The following is a 15,274-nucleotide window of genomic DNA, read 5'->3' as shown; positions in this document are numbered from 1 at the left end:
TGCGGTAACGGGGCTGCGTGGCGGAGGATGAGGGTGTCGCTGCGCGGAGCGGCGGGCGGCGGGCGGCTGGGGGTGCTGGCGGGCCTGGGCCGGGGCGGGGCCGCCGCCCTGCCGCTGCCGGGCTGCCTGCTCTACACGCGGACCGGCTCGGCGCCCCACCTCACCCGCGACACGCTGCAGGCGGTCGGCGGCGTCCCCGCCGTGGCGCAGCTCGCCCTGCCCGCCATGTGAGTGCCGGGTAGGCGGTGGGGGGTGTCCCCGGAGGCCAGGCGGGCTTCTCGCTTCCCCCGGGGCGAGGCAAAACGTCGGGGTTGGTCGCCCCGTTGTTGCTTCCCCGTCGGAGGGAGCTGGAGTGGCTCGGCGGGGAGCAGGGAGAGGGCCGCATAATTTGAGTGTCTTTTGGCCAAATCCTTCGTAGCGACTTCACAGTCGTCTTCCCAGCAGAATAACAGCCTTTAGAAACAGCCAGCTCTCAAATCTAGTTAGGTGAGTGGCGACTGAAAGGAAAGATTAACATCATAAGGCTTGCCAGAAGGTCTTCCCTCCCGAAGTTGTGTAGTTGTTGAGTGATGCACGTTAGTAAGTCGCAGCGTGGCTTCGTGCTCTTGCTAGCAAGTCAGTGGCAGTGGAGATAAAAGCTCTGCCTTTTTGCCACAAAATCAGGAGTGCCCCGGTTTGTAAGCTGTGATTCTCGAGCTCTGTGTCTCTGGCATGTAGTTCCATCCGTCCCTGCTTTGCTGCCTGATAGCTGGATGGCAATTATCGGTGCCTAAACCAATCCAAGTTTGGATAACGCATAAGTATGGAAACAGAAGCCTTAGTTAGGAAACCACTGCTCTTTCTTGACAGTTGTTTGCTTAGTTAATGTATTTCTGTATCTGGGTGCAGGGCAGAACTTCACGAGGTCCTGGAAGAATATAAAGAAGGAGCTGCGAAATTTATAGGTAAAGTGTGTGCGTTTGCTTGCATGTCTGGAGAGGTGATACAGGTGGATCGTACTGGTGCATTTTTAGGCAGAAAGATGTAGGTATAGGCTTTCCACATTTAGGTGTTTTCATATTCAGTGACACTAAGGAAGATTTGAAATAGTACGTTGTCGCTAATATGGCCAGAAACCCTTCAAACAGGATACAAAAATACGTAGCTTTGCTTATTTCTCTTTTTCTGCACCCAGCCTTCTCCTTGGGAGCTTCAGCACGGACCGGGATGGGCTTTGCCCAAAAGCTGGGGCTAGAACTGAGAGAAGTTTTATTGTAGCCCCCAGTCACTGCTGCAAATGAATCTGCAATTTGTGACATCTTTTGATGAGAAGAATTAGAAATTCTCATGAAAATGGCCTTCCCCATACAGCTGTTCAAATATATTTCCTGAGAGTATCTACGTGCTCAGGCTGGCTGTTTTGATTCTCGTAAAACAGTTGGTTTCATCTAAAGATTTCCAACAGGAATCTTCATCCAGTATGAAGAATAAACAAGCCAAGCATCCCACATCAAATCAGTCTCAGCTGGTGCTCAGTCTCTGCTTCTGAGCTATTCCTGTTCTGAGAAGATGTTAGGGGAAGGACCCATGTTGGATTTTGTGGGAGCTTTGAGGAACTAAAGAAGCAGATGGAGGGGCTCATTCTTCCCCTGTTCTTTCTTCCTGTCTGTTTAGCAGTCGGCCTGTACTTGCTCCCTGTCTTCTCCTTCCATTTTTCTGTGTTAAAAGAGTCAGTTTTAGGAATAAACTCATTTTTACTTATGGATAGTCAAATGCAAAACAGTCAACGTTGCCATAGCCCTCAGCTACTGCACCATGCCTTTGATCTTCATCAGTCCCTGAACTCCATTTTTGGAGCAGTTCCTGAATGCAATCTTTGTCTTAACACCTTGGTGATAAGAATGGGTAAAGCAGCAGTTCCTGCGTTTGCGACTGTCCTGGATTTTTCCTCTGGTTGTTTTAACAGATCAGTAAAAGCTTGACTGCACACATTACGCAGCCAAAGATTGCTGTTGTCAAGCTCATGTGGCGAAGGAACCTGAATGCACAGTGAATGCGGGGTTAGCCTGTGTTTACATCTTGGGTGGTTGCTCGGAGATCTGGAGGACAATCAGCCATGTCAACAAGCTTCTCTGGGATGCTTGTTTGTCTGTGTTTCTCAGGCTACACTGGCTACAGGGTAAGCCCTGTTGAAGTGATGGCATGACTTTAATTTCTGTAATTTACGGACAGTTCTTTGGAATGTAGCATACTTTGCAAGAAAAAAAAATCTGTCTGAAATTTCTTGGAGGCTTCACCAATTTCAGTGACTATCTGAAGAGAAAAACTGTCATTGAGACGTACTATCTAGCTTTCTGACATTTGAAATCTCCAATCTGGCAGGGATGATAAATTTCTCATTTGTGTAGCTCACCTGTCCTCTCACTATATGTCGTCCTTCCTTAAAAGTTATAGGCTTGAGGTTGTTGCTCAGTTTAGATTGTGTCAAATGTCAGATGTCTCCAGTCTATCAGTTGACTGTTGATCAATTGATCAATGGTAAAGTGAGTCAGCTATTGGGTCTGGCAAATGTTAGTAGCAGGAGTATTAATCAAGAAGAAGCATAAGTAAATCTCAAAGGAGCTACATAGGCTGCAGAATAAAAGGGTATTATTTGATGCTTTGACCTGATGCTGCATCCTCCTCCCTCCAGCTAGTAAAGCTGGGGAAAAGGTCTGCCACCTGTGGTGCTGAGAGATCAAATGAACAATATTTTCTTTGTTAGAATGGATGTATTTGTGTTTATGAGAATACCCTGTTCCCTTTTGCAAATTTACAAACCACATCTTTATATTAGCCTTGTTTTGGTTCACAGAACTCTACTCTCTGTCTGTCTTTCTGTCCCCAGGTATGCCAGACACGGTGCTGTACTGCTCCCTTCATGACCCTGTCGCTCCCTGTCCATCTGGCTACAACACAAACAAGGTACATTGTAAAGACTTGAAAGGCTCTGCTTAAAGTTCCCAAGAGAAAGCTGCCAGTCCTCCCCTCACGTGTGTAGGGGTGCTTAGACAGCCACAGGATTTTTTTTATGCTTTATAGAAAAATAAATCTTTGCACAAAGAGGGGTGTCATTTACATGCTCATACCTCCAACTGAATAAAGCTGGACACTTTCTTACTTGGCAGTGCCTTCCCTGGACAGTTAAGTGGCGATTCAGATAAAAACGAGAGCTGTGGACTCCCATGCTGTTGCAGTTAATATGGTGGTAAAAGAAAATACATGTGTTTTAGCTTATATGCTGTACAAGCTTAAGGTGATGCCACCGATAAGCAATAAACCTGAACCGCTGTGTGTCTTTACAGTCTGCTGCAGGCCCACAAAGGGGGAGAACTTAGTATTTCTGCAGGAGGGTGGCTCAGCAATCCCGGAGTGTGTGGTGTTGCGGATGTTTGCCCATTCCATCCCACAAGCACGATTGTTCCCCATGCAATCCACACGCTACCTGCTGCCTGCTACAGCTTTGGCCTGGAGGGGCCGCTCCTGGCCCCTGCTCAGATACAGTCAGTCCCAGGCCTGTATGGGTATGGTCATATTGGGTGAAAGGTACTGAATGGCAGAGGGTATCTACTGCCATCCAGCTATAAGTGCATACTCTTTGCTGCTGGGAACCAGGCTGAGTCCTGTCTCTGCAGGGAAGGAATTACCTGGAGCTTGTCTCGCTGTTGGGCAGCTGTGAGGTGACAGCAGCGATCTAAGCCTGGGTGTTGCAGGTTTGATTTAGCTTTTTTTTTTTTTTGTTAAGATTTTTGTCACCTTTTTGCAAGGACTTCTGCAGCTGGATCTGTCTGACAAATGCTTATGAAAACTTATTGAAAGCAGCGGGATAGAAAGCTCTGGATTTTGTGCCAGAAAGCCTGGCACAGGCTGGATTTAAATAATCAGGAGGTAATGCTCAGTGTTCTAAGCCACATGGCGATTTTATTTATTAAAGCAGGTTTTTTTCCTTTGGAAAGCAGAATGAAGGTAACTAGACTTGATTACACTTTGTGCTCTGTGGCTCAAACAGCTCTGACTTCCCTTTGCCTGCTTGCAGCAGCTGTTCCTTGGTGTTGCCACATAAGAGGCAGCAAGTACCAACTGGCCAACATGCTGCTGCAGAACAACATAGAGCTGCTGTGTTCCAGTTATTCTGCATGTACCAATTTGGGATCTCCCTCCTTTGGAGTTGCTTTTTTTTTAATGGGAAATCGACAAAAATGTTACTACTTTGGACACTGCTGTCTGTCTTTGTGACGCAAATTTAGTGGAATTGGCTGATGAGGCCAAAAGTAATCAGGAGAGATGGATGGATGGACAGACAATAGATGGGGTGTATTTGCACAATCCTTCTGTTTTTTGTGGAGACCAGGCAAAAAAAAAACTTTGTTCTGCTCATATTTTTTGCATCAGCTGATGAAATTCCATTTGTGAATTAGTATGCACGAGAACTGCACTGCTTAATCGGTCTGTCAGGCATAGGCTAGGAGAATGTATCTAAATCCTTAAGCCCCAAAAAGACCCCGTAACACTTCAAGCTGTAAGCTATTTCTGATAGTTGAAAACCATTCCTCATTTGAAAAAGCAGTAATGGAGTTGCAGATGAAAAGAACTAACTTCTAAAGCGCTCGAGCCCTATACTTAACCTACTTGAATACCCCTTTAAGATTTTGGAGCAGCAGCATCACAAGTCTCACAATAATACAACAAAAGCAACTGCCAAGCTGCACTCATAGGTTAATTACAGATCCTGCAGGATAGGATGAAACATGGTAGCGCACATAGCTGCAGTGGCTGCAGTAACGTTTTGTGAATCTGGATGTTTAGTGAATTGAATGGTGACATCTGCTAGCCCAGAGGCATTCAGGTGACATAACCTCTCTGTGCAGGTGCTTTTGTCTTGCTTTAAAATCTTTTGAGGGTAACATGGAGTAACGATGGAAGATGGGGGCCCGTGTGCACACACAGAATGGAAAGTGTGTGAAAATACTGAGAAGACTCTGTGTGAAATGAGCACCTGCCATTTCATATGTTGGCTCAGTTTGAAAGCTGTGTATTTCTTTTGTGCTAGGTATTTCAATCCTTTCTTAAGAGGCTGGATTTGGGACCTAAAATAACATTGGATTCTGAGATGAAATTGTCTAACAACCTTTTGTATTCTTCCCAGGGTGTCTGTGTGGTTTGTATATACACGTATGTTCACATGGGTCTTACGAATTCGCTGCTCAGAAGAGGAAATAGTTTCTTGGTTTTGCAATGTGTACAGAAAATGAGTGAGCTGTATTTCCCATTGCAGCCTTTGCTGCTTTCCATGAGATGACAGCATAAGTTTGATGGGAATTAAATCTTTTCTTCTTTTAATTTTGTTTCCAATTCTGCCACTAATTTGTGTGATGATAGGCCAGCTGCTCTATCTCAGAGACTTCCAAACATGCGAAGAAGTCGCTGTGTTGAGCATGATGGCTTCACTGAAGAGTATCACAGAAATCCCAGTTCAGTCATTTACTTTCACTCATTGTGCCAAGTGCAGCTGATTATCTGAGCTGTGCTTCTGGAGAGCTTATCTGTGAAGTATCATTCCAGTACCTGGTGTTTCACCAGACCGATTCCTTCTCTCCTTTGACCCTTAAGGTCTGTTAAGCTTTGCAACTAACATTCATCCCCATTCTTCCTTGACAGACAGTGTCCCTGTGGGGAAACTCGGGGCGCATGGAAATGACAGCTTCCAAGTTCATGGACATACAGCGGGCCATCCAGCCAGACTGGTTCCAGTGCATCTCTGATGGAGACACCATTTCTGGGGAAGTTGGTAGAAAAAGGGCCAAGAAGTCTGTGGATAGGTCGCTTTCCTTCTTGGATGTTTGCCTTCAGCTGTTAGAAAAATCACCGGTAAGGTCCCCAGAATATCAGGGCAATAGCACTGTGGCTGCTTTTTGGTCTGTGCTGTATCCTGGGCCAGTCCCAGGATGTGATTTAGTAGGAAATTGTCATGCATATGTACCAGAGAATGCCCAGGTGACAGTCCTGAATGAGGTATAACCAGTAGTGCAGTGGGTTTTCCTTCTGCCACTCTTCTGATAACTTGCCTTCTGCACCAGGATACCCATCTCTGCTAGTTGAGGAGAATTTTCCCCCCTCCCCCCCCCTTTTTTTCCCCACTTCTGGACTGTAGTACATTTCTTTCACATAGCTTCATGCTGTCTGTATAGGTGGGCAAGGTAGCATCTTTTCATTCAGATTGAGAAAACCCATCTTATTGCTCTGAAGTCCCCTCAGTTCCAAGTGAGGGAGGACTTGCTAGAATTTACCAGTGCTATTCTTTATTTCTTCTAGCAGCTTTGAAACTTCCCTGCCTTTTGAAAGGTGGCATACTTTCTGAGTCTGTACTACATTGGAAAATGGGTGACAGGAGCTGGTACTGGTATCCCCTGAAAGGCAATTTGTTGTGAGATCTGGTATCTGACAGCCAGGATAATGGCACCTGCTTTGTATTCCGCAGTGACATGTGTAGTGCTGAGGGGGCATCTATAAAAATCCATGTACAAAGATGGTCTGTGGTTATTGCCTTCTACAGGGAGGTGGGAAGCATGGCACCAAATTTCTCTATGAGTTAGTGTCAAGGTAAGGAGCAGAATCTGTCCCTCCTAATCCCAATTCTACGTTATGCTTGGACTTCACAGTGTTCAGCGGGGAATAGTCTTACATGGGATGAAACACTGTGGCTCTGGCAAGTTCCTGGGAATGCAAGGCTTAAGTAGCAGGCATCTGGAGTCTGGGCTGTGAGATGTCTTGTGTGTCTTTGGCAGAGCACACTCTAACACTTGTAGCTTTCTCCTGGGCCAGGAACTACAAGGAAGTGTAATGTTTGGGGCAATTGAAGGTGGAGATGTCTTGGAAGAGAGGCTCAGATCAGCCAGGGAGACTGCCAAGCGACCTGTGGGTGGCTTTCTGCTAGATGGCTTCCAGGGATGTGCCATGGCCAAGGAGACCAAGTTGAAACTGATAGCTTCTGTCACAGCAGAGCTGCCAGAAGATAAACCAAGGTAAGTTGTGTGGGCAACATCCCAAGAAGTCCATCTGTCCTATTATGAGGACTGTCTACAGGCTGCTGTGCAATATCACTGTAGGAAATAATCACTGTGTTGCACAGCTCTGCGTGTGTGCCAGGGTGCTTAAATTCTGCCACTGTCAGGCTGCAGTCTTCAACCCTTGTTTCAATTTTTAGCTGCAGTTGGCACCAAGCTGTACTCATGCTGCGGGTTTGAGTATTCCCCATATTTGGAGAATAATCAAGATTTTATTTCAAGTCATCTTTACTTTTTTTTATGAAGAATGACAGTAGGATATGTCTGGGCTGCTTGCATTTGGTCTCTGAGGCGATGGTTTACTTGAAGTTCGGCTTGAACAAGAATGTTACTATCAACCTATTTTACAGGGCCCTCTTAGATAAACTGTCATGTTTCCAGTTCTCTCTGGTCTGAACTGGTGGAGAAGAGCAGAGGGAGGTGCTGACAGAACCAGCCAGTGCTTACACGATCTTATGGCAGCCAGCTCTGACCTAGTGCTTGAGGCACTGAGCCAGTGAACTACCAGAGGTGGTACAGCCCAGCCCAAAACAATTGTATTCTCTGCTTGGACTGGCATAGCGCGGGGATTGTTGTGTGTTACCACTTGTTAGTTGCACCCATCAGATCCATGCCAGAGACTGGACAGGAGTGGCAGCGTTCTTGACTCTTATAAATGACTAACAGTAACTAAAGAGTTCCATAGAATGTGTGCAGTATTAGCTAGTGGTTCAAGAAGTGGAGGGATTTCTTAGCACTGCGTTGAGCTTGCTGGCTTTTGCATGGGTTGCTCTTACAAGCGGCAACAGAAGCAGTACATGTGCTTTTTTCGTCATTTTGTGAAGAGCATGACTCAGGCCCCATTGGCTTTCTGTAGCTGTGCTTCCCTCTGCTAGCTGAGCGTTGCTCTGACCTAATGGTGTTCAAAAGAAAATTAAATGCAGAAGCATATGTCCGGTGTTGCAGCTTGTTCATGCTTAGTGGTGCCTGGGGTTTGAATTTTCCTGACAATTAGAAGGCTTGCTGTGTTGTTGCCATCCTGTCTGGTTGAGCTACTTAAAAAGGTCTCCTGGGAGCGTTAGGGTCCAATCTGCTCAGCTAACCTTAGTGGCTACCAGTGCATCTGCCTCATCTATCAAATAGTTTGCTTCTCTGGTTAAGACAAGTGTTTCTGACCTCTTTGTAGAAAGCAAGCTGGTTAGGGGGTCTTGTAAAAACATCAAGTGAATTTCAGACAATCCTGCTTTCCTGAATCACCTGTGTCATTCTGGCTGGAGAAGTTGTTTTGCAGCTGTGTTCTATCCCAATATGAAATTCTCTAGAAGACACACACTTTCCGTGCTTCACCCAAGAAGGAACTGCTTTTTGTGTGGTGGTGAAATGAGCTTATGTATCTACTCTTTAGAGTCCTTTCATGTACCTAAAGACGCTGAAGGTCTCTTGGTAAAATTTATTTTCCTTTTCAGTAGCATCAGAACCCTTGCAAGGACAAATGCTTGTCCTTTACCTGGGCGAAGATAAGTTCTATCAAGGGTTTCAATCATATATGCAGAGCTACTGTTTCAACTATTGAGTATAATTTTCTCCCTGCCATGAGAGCCTGAAACATAAGACACTCATGCTGTAAACTTCTCCCGTCCTTATTCTGTGCTCATCAATTTAATTGGAGTACTTAGAAAAGTGACTAAAAATGGCACCTTGTGACTTCATTTATCAGCCCCTGTGTATTTTCCTAATTATCTGTTTAGATCATTGCCCTACATAGCTTCTACTGCTGTCAGCCCAGCCATGCACCTGCAGGAGAGCAGGCACTGCTCTATTCTCTTCTGCTTCACCCACCCTCAGGGAAGCTGCCAGCTAAATTTGGCTAACAGCAGGATCTATATTGATGGCAATCCAGCTGGGCTCTTCCTGGCTGCTAATGCCATGTCCCAGGAGATGTTAAAGCCCAGGTTTTTGGGTAAATCATTTGAGCAGGTAGAGTGTAAAGAGGAGGGAAGAATAAAGCAAGGAACTTTTATCTTTCCAATGACATTTCTCATTAGTGCATTCTCCTCCAGGCAGTTCTCCAAGTGCTATATGATGTGTCTCTCACCTGAAGGACTTGTATCTTTGACCAGCTATCTCCTGCTGTCTCTGCTGCTCTTGATCAAGTCTTTTTAGACTGTCTCCTAAAGAGTTACCTGGCAAAGGGGTCCATGTGTCTGGAAACTGGTAGTTCCCTGGGGCACAAACATGACTGAGGAAAATACGTGTTCCATGGCAAAGATGTTAGGTGAATTTTGAATCTCAGTGTATTTACGTGTGTGTGAAGGAAACCAAATCACTTCAAACATAATGAACAGAATTATGTTTATCTGCAGTAGATGAGGGATTACTGCTGCCTTCCAAATGACAGATAAAGAAAAGCCTGCCATGTACTGGATAGGTTGGAAGCGGGGAAATGGAAGCACAGAGGATTCTGAGTGATGACTGTTGTACCCGCTTGCCTTCTGGTTAGCAGCTGCAGGGATAAGCTACATGTGCTGCACATGTGTCCTTTCCTTCAGGTACCTGCTTGCTTCTACTCAGAATATTCTAGATTTGTCATCTTGTGTGTCTCTTACAGAATCATCCATGGTGTAGGCAAACCAGATGAGGTGCTTGAGTGCATTGAAAGGGGAGTGGACATTTTTGAGAGTTTCTTTCCCTTCCAAGTGACAGAGCGAGGCTGTGCCTTGGTTTTCAGTTATGACTGCCATCCAGATCCTGAAGCAGCAGGTAGGCTTCTTGATGGTCATTGTAGTTTTTACTGTATCAGCCAGTATTGTGGCAAGCAGAATTAATGCTTTGGAGGAACCTATATTTGAGTTTTTTGTTTCTGAAATAAGTGCAGTAACCACTGGAAAAAATAGGATTCGACTGTGAAGTGTTGCGCTTTTGAAGGTGGGTTATTTTGGTGTGAAACCTGTTGAGGCGAACGTGAGGCCTCAACCTAGGAACTAAATGTCTGATTAGCCGAACTATGCTCAAGTATTTCTTAAACACCTACTGAATAGAGGGGAGTTTTTGTTCGACACCATTGGCAAATTTTCTGCTACCGTTACCAGTGAAGGCTGGTCCTACTAAGTGGAGATCTAATATACTTGATCTCTAGAATTAACTGAATATCTGTCTGTTTTAATAACATATTTTTGAAGTCTTTTCTTTTAGCTGACAAGGTTAGGGATCCTAATTTTTGGGGCAGCTTTTCTCTCTGTCATTGCATTCATCAGTTCATATCAAAACAAAAAGGAGATGTTCATAACTCATAATCTCATTATGCTGTGAGATGGGAGCATGTGTATCACCCATTAAAGCATCTATCAAATATGTTTCAAGCAGCCGTTTTGTTTTGGCCTATTAAATGTTTTTAATACAGAAAAGCACTTTACGTTTTTCCTCCTGGGTAGAACCTAGCGGCTTCTCATGCCTGGATAATTCAAAACCAGCTGAATAGAACAGAACATCTTGTTTGCTTGTGCTTGCTGCTGTTTTTTTCACCCTTCTCTTTGTTATTCTTTACCTTGTCTCACCTTATTCTTAAATTGTAAGATTCTGGCCAAGGACAATCTCTTTGTTCTGTGTCTGTTTACCACTCAGTAGACACGGATTATGCAAACAGTAATATTGATGTTTCCAGATACATCTCCTGCTTAAAAATAAACCTAAAAATGCAAACCTACAAAATTATGGGGTGATTTTTTATCTTTAAGATAGACTGCTGAAAAGGCAAATGTGGAACATGTGGAACCTACATCTTCTGCATTAGAGCCACCAGCCTCTTCTGATTCCAGTTGCTGGAAAAAAAAGGCATCTAAATCTCCGAGCCTGATGACAACATGGAAAGTAGAATGGTTGAATGCAGATGAGTTGCCTGTATACTCTAACAAAATCTCAATAAAATCAATTTGTTCAGGTGATTGCTTTCTATTCAGCATGCCGTTCAGACTGGAAATATTCTTGACATTTTATCAAGAATTCAGCTCAGCAGAGCAGCAAAAAGTTATACTGTTGTTTCAGCTCTAACTTCATTAGGTTTAGTAGATTAGTTTTTACTTGTCTCCTGCTGTTTTAATCATCTAAAATTGTATTTGTGTTAACTAACCTATGACAATTAAAGGAAAAGTAGTTGCTTACTATTGGAAAGAGGTGGAAACTTGTGGCAGGAGCTTTCATCTGGCAAGAAAGTAGCAGAAATACCTACTGTAAGGTTGCTACCCTTTCTCTGCCCTTGCTGTTAGTTCATAAAAGGCTGTTTTCTTTTTATTTAAAACAGTTTTAAAACAAAATGGGGCCCAGGACCTGGAGAAGAATGGTGCTAAAGAAGACCAGGATGAAATCTCCAAAGCTGACCCAGAAATGACACCATTTGAGATATTTCTGAAGGACAGAAGGTGCGTGAGTTTGTGAGGAGGGTACCTGCGGCTGTATCACTAAATATGATGCTTTTTTCCTCTGTATTTGATTGTATGTGGTCAGTAGCTAGATGGTAGACTTCATAAAACGTGATGGTTTTGAAGACGGTACTTCTGGACGTTGAATGGAGGTTGTTGGACAAGCATTCTAGCTTGTTACCAGGCAACAGTGTACAGCTGAGAGTGCTGTCTTCTGCCTGACCTAAAGCCAGGGATTTTCTGATCTCTCATCAAGCAGCAATACTGTGGTCATAACTATGTTCCAGCAGAAAGGCAGTAGGTTCACAAAGGTTGGATGGGGATCTTTTTGTTCTTCCACATCTAACTTGGGTCATCTTGAAATGCTAGATTTTATTTAAACTATGGAGAGCTTCCACTTTGTGATTCAGTTTGGGCAGCTGCAGAGCATTTCTGCATTTTCAGGATACTTCACAAAAACTTCAGCCAGTATTGCCACCCATCCTCCTCTTTTCCAAAGCTGTGGGTAGGCTGTCTGAGTAGACAACTGTGTTGCTTTGCTCGATCCTCTCCACTGTGTGAGAATGTTGCCTCTCATGGTAGAGGGGAATACTATTTTGAGAATAATGGAATCAGTAAATCCTTGTTTCTGATAGCGTCCTCCTTCATAGACTGTGTGATAGTCTTGCGCTGCAGCTTTTCTGTCAGGGAAGGCACAGATAAGGTGTCTCTCTGCTGTTCACTGTGATGTAGTAGAAGTTGTCCTCTGACTTAGATCTGTGGCCTTTTGGCTCTGTAGCAAGTTCTAGCGTGATATTTCAGTACTTAAAGAGGGACTATAGGAAGGACGGGGACAATCTCTTTAGCAAGGCCTGTTGTGACAGGACAAGGGGTAATGGATTTAAACTAAAGGAGGGTAGATTCAGACTGGATATAAGGAAAAATTTTTTTACCATGAGGATGGTGAAACACTGGAACAGATTACCCTGGAGAGGTTGTGGAGGCCCCATCCCTGGAAATATTCAAGGTCAGGTTGGATGGGGCTGTGAGTAACCTGATCTAGTTGAAGATGTCCCTGCTCACTGCAGGGGGGTTGGACCAGATGACTTCTAAAGGTCCCTTCCAACCTGAACCATTCTACGCTTCTGTGATTCTATGATTTGAAATCCTTTGTGCCAGTGGTGCTGGTCTTAGATGTCAGCACATCTTAGAGCAGCTGGATTCAGGCCCTCAGGACTTCAAGGCTCAGGTCCCTGAAAAAGACCATGTACTAACTGGATACTCCTTATTGCTCGAATGGGTCTTCTTACCTTTGAGGTTAATCAATGTTGCTTCCTCCTTAGGTACCAAGATGATTTTGGTCCTGTGCTGGAAGGATGCACCTGTTACTGTTGTCAGAGGCATACTCGTGCCTACGTCCATCACCTCCTGGTGACCAATGAGCTGTTGGCCGGTGTCCTGCTCATGATGCACAACTTCCAGCACTACTTCAGTTTCTTCAGTGCCATACGGGATGCCTTAAGAGACAATAAACTGGATCAGCTGAAAAAGCTTGTCTTTGGGCAGGCTCTTCAAGGCCCAGCAAACATGAAGCCAGGCCAGTGAGTTCAGAGACAATAAAGGAGGTCGTAGGCTACATCCTCATCCCGTGGGACTGTGTAAGGTGGACTGCCAGCAGGGTCATGTGGACCTGTTAGTAGTAGAGTGCATTCCTTCCTGGAGGGAATTGAAGGAGACATTTGAAGAAGATCTTGCTTCCTGGCAGGGAAGGAAGATCTTATTCAAATGTCCCTATTGGTTAATTGGCTTGGTGCCTTCTTGGGCTATGGAAGAGCCTGAACAGCTCACAAGACCAGTATGGATACTTTGTTTTCAGTTACTTGCTGTTGGTTTTCCATGTGGAAGGACAGAATTAATGAACTTGCGTTTGAAGAAAAAGCAGGACATATATTTAAAATTAATCCAGCTGCTGACAGGAGGCTCAGCAGCTGTTTGGGACTCTCATTCCGTATCCAATGCATATTACAGGTAATTATTTTTCTAGAAAATCCCAGTGGTGTGGTTGTCCCATCATGCAGCTCCTTGATGGAGATCCTGCCTCAGTCTAACGCCCTGTTCCTTGTGGCCACTGGCAGCATCTGTGTCCCTGAAAAGTGCTGATTGGAAGCACTGCTGTGTTCAGTGGCACAGGGAACTGTATGTTTACTTATCTCTCAGGCCACCTGCAGGGCAGAATGTTCTCTGGGCCAGGAGGAGGCCCTCCACCTTGGCCTGGCCTTGAAAACCACTGCCTCAGGAGTCCTGCTCTTTGACGTTAGACCCAGAAAGAAGAAAAAGTGTTTCATTCACATCCTGCTCTAGAGAGTTTTTTGACTTTGTACCCTTTCACCTGTATGGACTAAGATTGCACTTCCTAGCTAGCTTGTGGGTGATAATGAATGTACCATTCTTTCCAACTGTCCTAGTGCTGGTCAAATAGCAGGTTACTTACACAAATGTCAGTGTGAGATGGAGCTGTGGAAGAGATGTATTGCAGGAAAAGGTATTCAGAAAAGATTCTTGTGGGTCCTTGTTTTAAATATGACTTATGTCACATTTCTCTTATTCAGGTTTTTTTATGGCCTTTACTTTGGAATCCTGGATTTATTCATTTTGTTACAAAGCAACAATAAAAAAATTTATTATTTGTTGTACGTGCTGCTCAGTGTGTGACAGAGGTGGTGTACTAGGGAGCTTGAGTGCAGTACTCAAGGAGATGTCTCCTGGGAACTTGACCTAGCAGCCTGATGGAGGACAGTGACTCATCTACGGGTAGGATCCTGTCATGGAGCAGGGGTCCAAATAAATTGCTTCAAAAGAAGCCCTAATAGACATGGAAGCATTAGACACCTGCCCATCCCTGCCCCTATAAGAACTCTACTACCTGAATTCAGCTTAAAAAATACTACAGTTAAAGTTGCTGGCCTTAAAGCAATTAACGATTAATCTGCAGTTTGCTGCTCTTCACCATTTCTTTAATGTTTTAAGATTCTAATATCTCGCATCAGAATGACTTTATCATAAACTATAAGGAGTTTTTAGCTTCCCTGTCAGCATTGCCTGTATATCCATGTTTCCTTGGGCAGATACACCATGGTGTCAGAGTCCTTTCTACCATACCAGCCTTATCCACTGTCTTGCACTAGCTACATTCTTTTCCACGTGATTCTAAAGAAACGGTGCAAAGATTGCTTTACTGTTGTCTTTAAACAGAGGTTAAGGGGAATAATTCAGCCACAGAAATTATGTAAAATACAGGACTAATATCCTCACTCGAAGAAGTATGTTACAATAATGTTGATGCAGCACCAGGCAACTTGGAGATGGTCCCCTGGGCATACAGCCTGAGGTAGAAGGTCTGACATTTTCAGGATCCACCTATCTTAAAGGGCAGGGAATTCTAATGAAATAAAAATGTTTTGTGCTTCTTTGAAGAGGAACGCAGGATATGATGGTAGTGGGGCCTTGCAATGCTTGTTTCTGCAGTGTCTGTTCCTATGTTGTTGTACACGTCAGTGCAAAACCTTATGGGAGGGGACAGTGACTATTTTAAAACCTCTCCTTCACCCACATTTTTGAATCCACATGCTTACAATCACCAGAATACCTGAGTCTGCCCAGCATTTGGGCACCAAGGTGCTTGTGTCCAAGGGGTCTGTCAGGGATGCTGTGTGAAGACATGGAGGATAAGGGGTGCTAGCTGTTGTGTCCTTGCATTCCCTGCATTCTTCTTAGGTTGGTAGCCTTATTGCTAGTTTTGGAAATGCTGTTTTGTACCCT

At 44.5% G+C, this 15,274-nt stretch overlaps 1 protein-coding gene across 1 annotated transcript; it reads left to right on the top strand.

Annotated features, from left to right (window-relative positions):
• The first annotated feature begins 27 nt into the window (after positions 1–27).
• On the top strand, positions 28–14,148 carry QTRT2 (queuine tRNA-ribosyltransferase accessory subunit 2). The gene is made up of 8 exons (XM_064466461.1): positions 28–227; positions 889–944; positions 2,867–2,943; positions 5,677–5,886; positions 6,841–7,040; positions 9,670–9,821; positions 11,359–11,476; positions 12,799–14,148. The coding sequence occupies exons 1-8, from the start codon at positions 28–30 to the stop codon at positions 13,058–13,060; spliced, it is 1,275 nt and encodes a 424-aa protein (XP_064322531.1). The 3' UTR covers positions 13,061–14,148.
• Positions 14,149–15,274: the final 1,126 nt, after the last annotated feature.

This window comes from Phalacrocorax carbo, chromosome 1, assembly GCF_963921805.1.
Source record: "Phalacrocorax carbo chromosome 1, bPhaCar2.1, whole genome shotgun sequence".
In the NCBI taxonomy this organism is placed as follows: Eukaryota; Metazoa; Chordata; class Aves; order Suliformes; family Phalacrocoracidae; genus Phalacrocorax; species Phalacrocorax carbo.
This window is presented reverse-complemented; position numbering and strand designations above follow the sequence as displayed.